The sequence below is a fragment of the Coturnix japonica genome, chromosome 11 (assembly GCF_001577835.2).
Source record: "Coturnix japonica isolate 7356 chromosome 11, Coturnix japonica 2.1, whole genome shotgun sequence".
NCBI classification, from domain to species: domain Eukaryota; kingdom Metazoa; phylum Chordata; class Aves; order Galliformes; family Phasianidae; genus Coturnix; species Coturnix japonica.
Window position 1 is genome coordinate 5,634,374 of NC_029526.1, and position 13,063 is coordinate 5,647,436.

At 45.5% G+C, this 13,063-nt stretch overlaps 1 protein-coding gene across 2 annotated transcripts in view; it reads left to right on the forward strand.

Moving 5' to 3' along the window:
• Window positions 1-13,063, forward strand: part of ZNF423 (zinc finger protein 423) — a 192,950-nt gene that overhangs the window by 26,824 nt on the left and 153,063 nt on the right. For both annotated transcript variants that reach the window (XM_015873489.2, XM_015873490.2), the window contains exon 2: window positions 3,764-3,823. In XM_015873489.2, the coding sequence (XP_015728975.1) occupies window positions 3,764-3,823 (60 nt within the window). The remainder of the gene's footprint in view (window positions 1-3,763; window positions 3,824-13,063) is intronic.

Below are 13,063 nucleotides of genomic sequence, written 5' to 3' on the forward strand. Positions count from 1 at the left end.
ATTGCACTACCAGCTGTGGCAGCTCTGCTTGGGCAGTGTTCTGTGCTTCAGGTAGGGAAGGAGTGGGGGCATCCTGTGCGCTGCTCCTCCTCCAAGCCAGGGTGGCACCAGTGCTGTCAGCACTCAGACTCTGGGCTGGGTGCTTTAGCTCAGGTTTTTGGCATGGCCCCAGCCGGCAGCGTGCCTCCTGGCTGGTCCCTGCACCACTGCAGTCGTGGCTGTTTAGTGAGAGTACCGGGGGGTTCTTGTATTACGGGAAGGATTAAAATGGCCTACAAAACCCATGTGATAGGGTAAAGGAGCAGATACGTGCCATCTCAGCTGCTGAGAGCTGCTGCTCACTTGTAAGCCTGATTGCATCGAGAAATCTACATCTGTTTCAGAAGCATCTCACTTTGATAAGGTTTACTTATTTCCTAGGAACAATAAAATGTAAATAAGCACCATGGCTACAAATGAAGTGCAGGTAAATAGTGGCTCTTGCTTCTGGGGAGGTGGATGTTATATCCTGTCAGAAGTTTCTCTGAGCACAAAAAACCCAAATCTTTGTGCCTGCAGCACTTGTGACCTAGCAATTAAATCAGAATCCTTAGGGAGCATCTGAGACAAGCAGGCCAAAGGCAAATATTTGGAGTGTGCGGGGGTGTTGTACCACAATGTCAACCCTCAGATATGCTGCCTTTGCTCTGACTCCCCCCTCCTCCCTGCTCTGGAGGCATAGCAAAGCCACAGCGCTGGGGAGTAATGGAAGCAGATGCAGACTGGTATGGGTACTGTGGTCCCCCCTTTTTTTTCCTAACTGTGTGCATGGTGGGCTTGGCACGGTGGCCTTGCTGTTTGCACCTCAGTGCTATTTTGTTGATGAGGCCTGGGATTGAGTATCTGTCATCCAACTGGACTAATGCTGCAAAGTGGGAATCTGCCCAAAGCACTTCAAAGGGGAGGGAGCAGGTATAGGTGGTAGCAGGAGTGTAATTACAGAGCAGCTTCTGCTGTTGCAATCATGCAGGCATGCAGCGCAATTTGGGGAGAAAATGGGGTGAGTTTGTGAAGGAAAACAGGAAGCATCCAATGAAAAACACGTGTAGTGCATCTATGAACATTCTGCCCAAATTTAGCATTAGTGACTTTGGGTGGCTTCATTTTTCAGTCTTCAAGATGAAACACTTTCCTTCCCGTTCCATGCCAGTCCCCCGTGGTGCTCCCCAGCTGTGGGGCTGTGCTGTGCCCATGCCCTGCTGGTGTTGGAGCTGCAGGGCTGCGCCCGTGGGCTCTGTGGGGAACCACATGGACACAGGCCTGCTCCCTGGCTTTGGTCACTGCAATTGGCTGGTGTGTCATAGAAAGCATATTTTCCTGCTAGTGAAATGGGAGTTATTTTACTGTGCAATGTATTGTGGAAAGTAATCATGTTGGATGCTTCGTATTTCTTTGTGGGCTTTTTTCCTCATTACTGCTGCTTAGATTGTAGCATCCACAAAGTGAGTGTTAATGCAAACTGGTCACCTGAGTCAAACTAGCTTTCAAGGAATAATGGCCAAAATGCTGAGAAACTGAACCTTTAAAAGAAAAATGAACCAAAGGGAATTTCTCTCTGGCTGATACTGTGGGCTGGGGGCTGTTCTGCCTCAGTCCTCAGCAACAAGAGCTGGGAACCATAGGAAAACCTTTCAGCTCCTGTTTGAGCCCACGGAGGAAGGGTGAGCAGAGGCACAGTGGGACCAGGCACCCTCCCTGCTGTGCCTGTGACAGAGCCTGAAATCTCAGTGCTTCGCTCCAGCCACCCAACCCATCCTTCTCTTTTGCTGAAAACATATTTTAAAGAAAATAAAGTAGGGAACAGTGTCTGGCCAAAGTGAGCAGCAGAGTGCAGTTAGAATCACCGATGACCAGTGCTGATCTCGCGTATTGCAACTTGGATATGACTGAATTTTCTGCCTTTGATTATTTTTAGCAGAGTATTTTTTTATGCCTTCCTTCTGTTAGAAAACATAAAAAAATATGAAAATCCAGCATAAAAACAGTAATATGAAAAGCTATGCAAGCAAACCAAGTAAATAAGAGTAATGGATAAAATAAAATCAAAAACTTTCCACTTGTCTGTTTTGAGTTAGGTAGATGAAGCATTATTTAGTTTTGGGGCAAAGCCCTCCTAACTTTACATGGATTTTAATGCATGGGTTTATTTGTATGTGAGTGAAATTGAACTTTAGGTAATTACATCCAGAGTTTTCCCGTTAAAAGATGGGTCAACGTGGAGACAAGATGGCGGTTCACAGAGCACAAAATGGCGGGTGAGCCTCTGTGAGGGAGGAGGTGTGATCCAATGGGCTCTGCCTGCCTGTGTATTGTGCCTGTCGTGGCTGCAGGAGGCCCATGGCGTTAGGCCTTTCTTGTTCTGTCACTACAATTGTCTTACATGGCCTCTAGGCTACTATGGATTTCTTTGGCAAAGGTATAGCTGTGTCTGAAATAGGACTTATAGCAGAAATGGCTAATTTTCCCCAGTAGTAAACCTGCATCCCTCCCAGCTTGTGTGGGCTGGATGAGAAATCAGAACTGGGCACAGCCCTGCCTGTGTAAACTACCTCTTCTGTTCCCAGTGTCTCACTGATGTCATCAATGACACCAGCCCCACAGGCAAGTTTATAAGATGCTGGAATTCTTCAAAGGAAGGGAAGGGATTGGGAAAAAGCATAAAATCAAGGATCCTGTGGTGCAAACGTGAATAATCAATGCAGATAATCACTGGAGCAGGTTCCAGGGCTGGGCATGCAGATCCCACCTGGTCAATAGCGCCTGTGTTTGAGGCTTTGCAATATGGCTTTGATTTCATTTGCAAAACTATTTAGAACTTGTATTCAGATCCAGCAGTGTTTATATTAAAGTCTGAGAGACTGTTCAGTGCAAGGAATACATACTTTGATTCAGGAAATGAAGACCCGTGAATTAAATTCTTTTGGTGCTGCTGTGACACAGTAAGCAGATATAGGTGATCAAGGTTTACTAAGATGAATTTCTGCAATTACTGCTTCCAAACACACGGCCTGGCAGCAGTGGGGCTGCCACTGGCCTCAGTACCAGCAGGATTGGGCTCGCTGCTGGCCTTCCTGTTGGCAGCTGATTTCTTCCTTACTTGTAAGAGTGAGATGAAATTTTATAACTCCTAACAGGCAGGCTGTGTACATGTTGCTTGTGAGTGCTGAGCACCTGGCTCTGACAGCTTTCATATCATCGAGCTTTAAATGCACTTACTTATGGCTACCATATTGCGGAACTTGCTTAAATATTACAATAGTATTCTTTTAAAACCCTGAACATGGAAAGAATCTATTGTTAATGACATAAATCAGGCAATTTTCCCCTTGTCGGACAGTTCTTTGCTGTGATCTGTTACAGTATGAATTTCAAAAATGGGCTCTGCATTTGCAATGGCAATTTTGTACATGCAAGTTGTTGTGAACATGCAAGATTTCAAATGTGCATCTTAAGCTAGGGATACCTAAACCTCTATTAAAATCTCACATGAACCTGTCCAGGAAGAAACTGCAGGCAGAAATCTCTCACTTAGGTTAGAATGTAGGGAAAAACTCCTCACTGAATTTCTACCTTATGAATTATTTTATAGAAAGCAGTAAGTTCTCCTTTGGTGGTGCAGTGGTCTGTTAGAATACTTAATGTTGTCGTGGACTCGTTTTCTGATGACTTTGCTCTTTAGTTGGTTCTTTATAGCAATCACAACATATTTTTGTTCTTTTTTCAGTTGAAGAGGGCGAATCTTCGGATTTTGCTTTGAACTGGGACTCATCAGTGACTCAATCAGGTAAATATTTTAGCTTCTTCTGATTGCAAAAACTGCCAGAAAGCTGCCAGGCTTTTTACAGGAACTGTATTTTCTATGTCACATTCCTGTCTCCAATCCAAGACTACCCACTGCAACACAATTTTTATATCAGTTCCATATGGTCAATAAAATCTATTACATACAGAGACTAATATACTCTTATCCTCTGGAGAGCCATTCCTCCTTCTTGTGGGCACACTGAAGCGGGTTGTGATTTCTCCAGTATAACCACTTGGAAGTTTTTTGCAGTGGGCACTGCTGCACATTCATTCCAATCTAATTACATAAAAGCAGCTTTACCAGGAATTTTAAACTTCAGTCCCAACTGGAATGTGTGTGTTTCTCCTCTCAGAGAAAACTGGAAAGTACTGTCAGAGCTGGAGGATGAAAGTGGTACATTGCCATGGCAGAGAGATTGAACATGCAAAGCAGCTTTTGCTCTCTTTGATATCAAGAGCACTTAAACATGTGTCTGGAATGTGCTCATTTGTATTGCACTGAAAATGTGAATGAAGTGAGTCTTAAAGCATGCTTGTGTGTAGCTGTGTAATGTGTATTGATAGCGCAAATGTAATCACCTGATTGACTGGTAGGGGGAAGTAACCAGTTACATCCCAGAGCTGTGTGCCACATGTGCTGATGTTTTACTGTCTTTTACATCCCTAACAGTAACGGGATCATCAGAATGCTTTTGACTCTTGCAGCTGCTAACTCCATTTCCCTGTCCTCTTTTTGATGAGATTGAGCAGTGGGATGGGAACCACTCTCAAACTGAACATCAATGTGAGAATAAAGAGGTGCTGCCTTCCTGTTCTGTGCAGGCAGTGGCACTCAGCAGCAGAGCAGCCTGCAGGAGGCCTCTACTATGGCAGCAGCATCTGGTGTGGCACATGCTCCGTGGAACAGGCACATCTTCCTGGGTGCAGAGCTGTCCTGGGCTCCTTGGGTGACCAGCATTGCCCTCAGGGCTTCTTTGTGCCTGCAACACTTCCCCTGATTTGCTGTCCCCCTGCTGCCACCAGCCCTGGGTCATGTTCAGTTCTGCACAGACTGAGGTTCCAAACAGCAACAGTAGCAGCAGTTTCTGTGCAGAGTGGGAATTAATTTGGGATTTGTGGACCATATTGGTGACTAGACTGTAGGTAACAAAGCCTATAAGAGGCTTTTCCCAAATTAGTTGAGTCTCCTTCGTTTCTCCTTATTTATTGCTATAATTATAGCCTTCATTCAAGATGTCAGATGTGAGGTGAAATGTTTTGTATGTGTGGTTTATGGCAGCTTAAAGAAAATGGGTGCTAATTGCCAGGTTTTCCTTTCAGTATGGTCAGTAGGCACAGGCTTCCATCTGACATGCATGCCAGGATACAACTTGTTCTGTAAGCCGAGGGCAGAAGTTGCAGACTGGCATGAAACTGAGTAATGGCACAGACAGTGTGGAAAGTCACAGCATGTAGCAGTGTAATATAGCAGCTCTTGTGCAGTACATGGCCCTGGCTGCAGTCAGAAATAGAGGCTGGCCCCAGCCCACAACACCCTCACTACACTCTGTTGTGATCTTCCTGTTTGTATTAGCACCAGAAGGTTGATGCTGAACTTCAGCAATGGATGAAAAACATGCTTCAGCTTCTTCTTTCATGCCCCATCCTTCCCCAGCCTCAAATGACAACACTGCCTCCCCTACAGAAAAAAAAACAATTAAAAGGAGAAAAAATTGACTTGTCAAACTCTGAAACAGTTGCCAGATGTTTCAAATTAACATATTTCTCTGCCTTCTTCTCCTGCATGTTAGCACATCTCTGTGTGCAAACACATCAAAGTGACTCCCATGCAGTTCTGCTGGTGCTTGGTGGGTAAATGTGGGGCAGTGCTGGGCACTGCTATGAGCAGTGTTTTTTTAATGCTTATGGGTCATTCCAGCTGAGGGAGAGAAGGTGCTTCTGCTGCTGTAGCTTGCTTTGCTCACCAAGCCAGCACAAGCAAGGCTGGAAGTGCTCTTGGAGAGGCCAAGAATTGAGAGAATGCAATGAGATTTTCCCTTATGCAGGAATTGCTCTCTATGCCCATCAGGCCCATTTGTAAGGGGCATGCTGCCAACTTCCTCTGAAGTTCTCATCCTCATTTTTTCTTAATATAGAACAAGAAAAGGCCACCCTTGCCCCTCTCACCCCAAGGACCCAGCTTGGTGGGCAGCCCCTGGCCCAGTGGAGCAATGCAGTGTGGAGCCCCCTCCCCTGCTGCCCCCACTCTGCCCTGCCTGGGGCTTGATGCTGCCTCTAGGCCAAGAAACCAGGGTTCTGCCTCTTTCTGGCTGGACCCTCATTCTGCAGACTGCACTGCTATTGTAATACATCACAAGAGCATTATCTGGAGGAGCAGCAAGGGACATTTTAAAGAAGTAAAAAGTCTTACTAAATATATAGAGAATTTAAGGCATTTTAAAGACCTATGGAAGCATTTTGCATGGGGATTGCTGGGGAGTTTCTCATTAGCCTGGCTGTTGGGCCCTGGGGAAGCTCAGCCAAATTGTCTGGGGCACACAGAGCAGATTCTGCATTCTCCTTGGGATCCCTGCAGACCTAAAAGCCTGAATTTTTGTGTCTGCTCTTGAAGAGATGGAGGTATCTTTGCTAGCAGCTACAAGCTGGGATACTGAGTGAGGGCCTGGGGAACAGGGCTGGTGACCTACAGTGGGTGATGGGGATGAGTAGCACTGAGTTCCCATGCATATGAGAGCTTGCTTTGTCCAGGATGCTGTATGAGGGTTTGAACTGCCTTCTATTTCTTTTCAAGTCTTTCTCATTTAAGAGAGAAGAAGGAAAAAAAAACAAACAAAAAACCAGCAACTTTTGAGAAACAAACCACAAAATAATACAAAACAAACCCTAGCCTGCAGTCACTCCTCTCCCTCTCTTCCACTTTTCATGGCATCTCCCAGCAATGTAAATCTCACCTCTCACTTGGTGCCTCAGTACAGGAACAACTCTGTGCTGCTCAGGGCCCAGCAGAGCCCACATGGTGCTGAGATGGCTGCTGGTGTCTGATGTATGGCATCTCCCTGAGATGGCAGAACTCCAGAGAAAACCTGCAGCCACCCTTAAAATGAGATCCTGGGATTCTTTACTGCTGCAGAACTTTGAGGAGTTCAGTAACAACTCAGCAAGCATCATAAACCTTTTGTCTTGCATATACTCTGAAATTGCTTGTCCTGAGCGCCTTTGTGGGCTTGGGCATCTAAAAGCTGATTTCATTGGTAAATCAATACTACAACATTCTCACTGCAGTATGCAAAGATTTCCAAAGAAATGAACCCTTGAACTGTATTAGCAAAGAACAGTTTGCTAACAAACAAAGTCAAGAGACACTGGTAACATCTCTAAGTTGCAATTTTTTTTCCAGTCTATGATGAAAGGTTTTATCTGACAGATTCCTGATGGCAGAAGGAGCTTCTTGGTGGAGGTGTGGGGTTCCCATGGTCTGACACACACCCTGCACCTGCAGCACCTCTGGAGCAGACACAAAACCCAAAGCTCTCAGCAGCTCCCTGGCTAGTATTGGATCTGGCTGAATGTCTGATGGTGCCAGGGGGACGTGGGACCTCCTGCAAGGGAGAGCAGCCCTCAGATGTGAACACAGCTTGTGTGGCAGTATTTAAATCAGCAGCACACACCTGTGTATTATGGCATTTCCTTCGAAAATACTTACTATTAAAAATGTTAATTGGGAAAATTATAGCAATAGCACAGAGGAGGAGAATTCATTTCCATAGTAAAAGAGGGGAGGAAAAAAAACCAAAACTCATTTGGAAGGGAGCTACAGTGTGCTCCCCTCCACCTACCCACCCTTTCACTTTGAAAGCAAATCTGCATAAGAGAAGCCAAGCGAGGAGTTGAGTTGCATTAGGGTTGCTGGACTTCCTCACCATGTAAGCCAGAGTCTAGGATGCTGCAGGTAATAAGGGCTGTGTTCCTGCAGCCCCACAGCGCTGGAAGGACTGCCCTCAGCACCACTTAGCCCTGTGGGAGCCAGCAGTCAGAACAGGCAGCAAGGTCCTGCCATGGGCCCTGCCTTGATGCCAGCTGGTGCTCCATGTAGCCTGTCTCCTTCTGCTCCACTCCATGCTCCTCCTCTGCCTTCTGCTCTCTCTTCTCCTATGGTGCTACCTGGTCATATCATTCTCCACATGCAAAGGGATGGAGTTAGATGAACATTTTCTGTGATTTCAGATGAAAATTGCATCTGTTGTCTACAACAGCCTTCAGGGCATAACTAGCAGTAATGGGCTAAAGTAGAGTGAAGGAGATCCTGGGCTGAATATCAAGAAACAGCTCCCAGTAGTGAGATCTAACAGGCTCTGGTATTATCTCCCATCACTTCAGTCATTTTCAAACCATGCCGGACAAAGTGCTTGAAAACATGCTGTAGGAATGGCCTTATGTTGCAGAGGGATGGATAAGATCACCTGATAAATCCTTCTTATCTCTGATATATCCAGTTTTGCCACACTCTAGATTTGCTAATATCCCGCAGATCTGGGGACAGATGCAGTCTGAGCGCTCTGGCAAAGCGCGCTTTCTAGAGCTTGTTGCATTCAATCACTTCTATGTAGGATCTCAAATCACTTTACAAACACTAATCAAGCCTCCCAACCAAGCAGAAAGTATTTCTAGTGCCCCATCCCATGTGGCTTTGCCTCCACTTTGTGCACTGTGCCACTGAACATCTTGCCTGAGCTCTAGCTCCTGGATGTGCTCAAATCTTCTCCTTCAGGACTGAGGCACTGCAGGTCCCAGCCTGCTTTGGCAGGGCTGAGGGCAGCCACAGCCATGCAGCTGCAGGAGGAGGCTGCAGTGGGTTTTCCCTGGGTGGAAGCAGATGGCTGAAGGGCTGAAGGGAAATCTCCTGGTAAACAATTTATTTGCTTTTTTGTAGAAGCTCCTGCGCTCCTTCAACTAATTCACTCACTGCAGTTGTTTCTGCAGGCTCCCAGCCTCAATACATGTAAAATAGGAATGACAGAATATATTGTATTGGCTTGTTGCTTAAAGAAGAAAAATCAATACAAAAATAATGCCACAGTTGTAGATCATTCACACTGAAAATAAAGCAAATTTTCCCAGCCATCAGAATGGGATCTTATAAACGAAGTTGAAAAATAGGGTAAACAAATAGAATAAACAAACTACTGCTCAGTTATCTGGAGTGTGTAAGGACATGATAAAGAACAACGCAGTGAGGATCTGCTCAAAAACTTGTGGCGATCTATCCAAATAATCCTTGCTTATTCAGTACAGGAGAATCAAATCGTTTAGGTTGGAAGGGACCTCTAGTGAGTCTTGTTCAACACTGACCTGCCTTGTAAGTATTGAGCTAATCACTGCTTCTGAACTTTGCCTTAAATTGTCTTTAACTGTTAAGCTTATTACAGAGCAAGAGTGTATGTATGGCTGTTGTAGTGTATGGATGTGCATCTCCAGGCAGCCTTAGCAGGACTGTCTACAAACAATTACAATGTTAATATCAAATGAAGCAAGCTCGTCTCATAATCTGATACTTGTTGCCTATACGTTCAAATGAGAAAACTGCTAAATGGGAGAATTTATACTGAGATCTGGCTCTCAAATCTTATTGTGTCCACGTCAGACTCATGGCTCTCATGTGGAGACAACCATCCTGTGTCTTGTCAGGGCCAAGCAGCAACGTTGCACAGATGTGCCAGATGTGTGCAGGAACCTGTGGGATGGGATGTGCAGCACTTGGTGTGCCCTGCTCTGTGCACTGCTGCACCCATTGTGGTCATTGCTGGAGTGCCCACCAGTGTCACCCACTGTGTCCCTTTCCTCATAGGGTGGCTTTGGTATTCATTAGTAGGAATTACTAGACAGCCACATAATGCTGAGGAGAGGGAAAAACCGTGTGCTTTACTTGGAAGTGCTATCTGTGCTGTATAGAGCCCTGACAAGATCAAGGCTCTAATTAAATTATCTGGCACGTGGACAATTCTATTGCAAGATCTGCTGAGCTAATGCGTGGCTGTTAGCTGGTACAGGCACTGAATCAGAAGCACCAATGAGACTATTTGCAGCCTGCTTTAAAAAATTCTAGTGCCTTGTGAAGCCTGTAACGTTAATTGCCAGTTAGCACATAGTAATTGCTGTAATTCTTTGCAAGTAAAGTGATGTGAAGGACTCAGTGCTGCACTGTTCTTACCACTTCACACGTTGGTGATCCACTGTGTCCTCCACTCAGTTTTGCTGGGTATCCTGACAACCAGGCAGCAGCTGGCAGCCCACTCCCACCCTTGGGCTCACCTCTTCACACAGGCTTTGGGAGTAGTGGGGCTGTCACACAGTATGTGCACAAAGACAGTGTGTCAGTGAGCCTCGACCACTGGCTGGAGCCTTGGGCAGTGTTACCCGGCCGGGAGCCCCGGCACTGCCCAGCTGTGCCTGCCCCACACAGCTAAGTGGGCCAGGAGCTCCTCCGGGTGGGATTAGGGGGACGTGTAATAGATGAGAGATCAAAAATGTTAATTAAGAAATGGTCTCTTCTAATAAGATGCCTTCAAGGGCATGGCACCAAAAATGAGGAAATATCTCATTTTGGCAGCAGCACTGGGGCTTAATGAGGCTGGGGTGCAGGGTAAGGGGATGAAGACTGAAGGCCTCCTGCTGAAAGCATCTCCTTTAGAAGGAGGAAGTCAATTAGCAATAAAATTGTAAATATAACAGCCAGAATTGCGTTACTTCAGTGCTACCCAATGCAGAATGTGCATTGGGCGTATGTGCTTCAGCTTGGTGTTTTCTTGAGGATATGTCAGCTCTGTGAGTGATAGAGGTGGGCAACTTCATTTAATTGGTATTTAAGCAGCAAAAGAGAAATTGGGCTGAAGGTAACCACTTTTTTTGGAAGCTTTGGTACATCCGAAGTGAGTCTGTGCAATGCATTTTTCTGACTTAATTGCTGAGATAGGGAAGTCTGCACCTTTGCTGCAGGCACAGTGTTTGGGGAGCACTCAGTGCTCTGCAGAGGGACAGCCTGGAGCTCTTGTATCCAGCCCCTGCAGAGGGGAGAAGCTTCTATTTTATAAATAAACTGGTGCACAACTGTTATTGTGTTAAAAACCCGAAGGTTCTTGAGGGCTGTGATGCTTATTACATCATTATTACTGAGGAAAACATTCTTTCTTAAACTTTAGCATCCTCTTTGTGAGTCTGCTCTTAGCTTTTCTTCTAGTAAACTCATCAAAGACCCCAAAAGGACAAAGCAGACATTTAGCAGCACATTCCCTTGCAGATGGATGGTGAGATTCCATGTCCTGCTTCAACCCACTCTCCCCATTTGGATGCCTTGATGCTGAAAGCGGCAGCGTCTGCAGTCAGCTGTTTGCTAGCACAAAATGGAGGGACCCTATGGGCAAATTTCTTCCCTCTCAGTTGGGAGCTTTCATTCAGATAAAGAAAGCCTCCGGTACAGCAAGACTGCACAGCCTGTCTAGGGCTCTGGCTGTTGTTTGAACCAAACAAGAGAGAATTCTATGTTTGACAGATACCAAGGGCAAGCACTGTCAGCCAGCGTCCATGTGCACACCAAGCCAGGATTGACTAGAGCAGCCTGGCAGGAAAAGGTCCTGTGACAATGGGCTGCAACTCAGATTTGCTGCTGTAGCTGGTTGTTTTATCTTCATCTGCTGAGCAAATCTGACGGGCACGTGTGGAGCAGGGGAGGCGAGCAGTGCTTGTCCCCACCCACATCTCATTGGGAAGGGCTGGTCACGGATGTAGGCTGCTCCCAGCTCAAATGACATTACACTCCCATGCCTGCTTTAGTCAGATAAGTGAATATGAGTGCTTGTTTCCATTTGCGGAAAGAAAATCAGGGACCTTTTTCTTATCCAAAAACTTAAATCAGGTCATTTTGCAGTTCATAAATGTATCAGTTTGATGGGCTGGTAAGTTTCATCTTTACTCGATTTCACTTACATTTTATTGTTGAAATAAATGTGCAATCTGAATTAGCCTTCCTCCAAGAAGGGTCACATCAAGCCTTTTGTGCTGGCACATCAAGGGGATAGAGAAAATACCAGCAGAAAGACCATTTCCTTTTTTCCTATAATGAAGCTCTCTTAAAAATCCTAAAGTCAACTCATTTGGGGCAACTTTGAAGACACCGTTCTGAACCATTTTCCTCCAAGTATTTTTGAAAACTAATTCAAAAGAGCTGTCAGTAGCCTGCCATTGTTCTTTCGGCAGCAATAGGAAAGACTTTAGTTTTGCACTGTTGGTTTAATCAAGAGGATTGTAGGAATATGGTCACTTTGCAGTGCTGTCATTAATTTGTTCCACGGGTGAGTCCAATATAGAAATTGAAAAACTAGAACTTAAACTTTGGTAGTAGTTCATGTTGGGCTGTTTGTGTTTAGCACACAAGTCCAGGTGAACATTTATGCTGTTGAATGAATGAGGAATGTTCTGTGTTGAAAGCATTTGGCTCCTCTGCCTTGGTCATATTAAACAGTATAATTTATTGCCAAATTCCCATCCAGAAAACATATACAAAATCAGCAGGGCTAAGCAGGTGTAACTGAGAGCAGCTTTTGGTCTATAATCTGATGGGAAAAAGGGTTATGTGGCAAAAATGAACTTTTTCTGGAAAGGGTGAATCTCAGGCTGAGATCTGGTGCAGTTTAGCTACTAGCCAGGCTGGCACAGCATTTTCTGAAGGGGTGTTGTGGATGTACACATCTCTTCCTCGCCTTTTTCTTCATGTACTGTGCGCTCAGACAGCTGCAGCGCTGGAGACATGAGGAATATCACCTCTGAAAGTGCTCTTTGCATCTCCGGGCTTGTGTTTTGACAAACAAGTACAGATGCTTCTATATAGCTGAATTAAATTATGTTCCATTTTCCACCCTTACTTCCAGAAAGACATCTAAGCAGATGATGTGGGGGCTTGACATTTATGCTGTTTGTGTGTGCAATTGAAATAAGAACTTGTGTTGCCATTCCTCAAAAACACTTTATAAAACTACACAAATACACGGCAGCCCTCAGACAGGGAGCAGCACAGCTCCCTGGGGTGGGCTCTGTGGGAGTGCCCTGTGCAGCTCACCCTGCAGCCACGTGGCACTGAGCGCAGCATGGCGTGCTGTAGGGAAGGCTGTCTTGTAGGGTGAGGTTCTCAGTGTCTTCTCTTCTTAGTTATCAACAAAAAAAATATGCA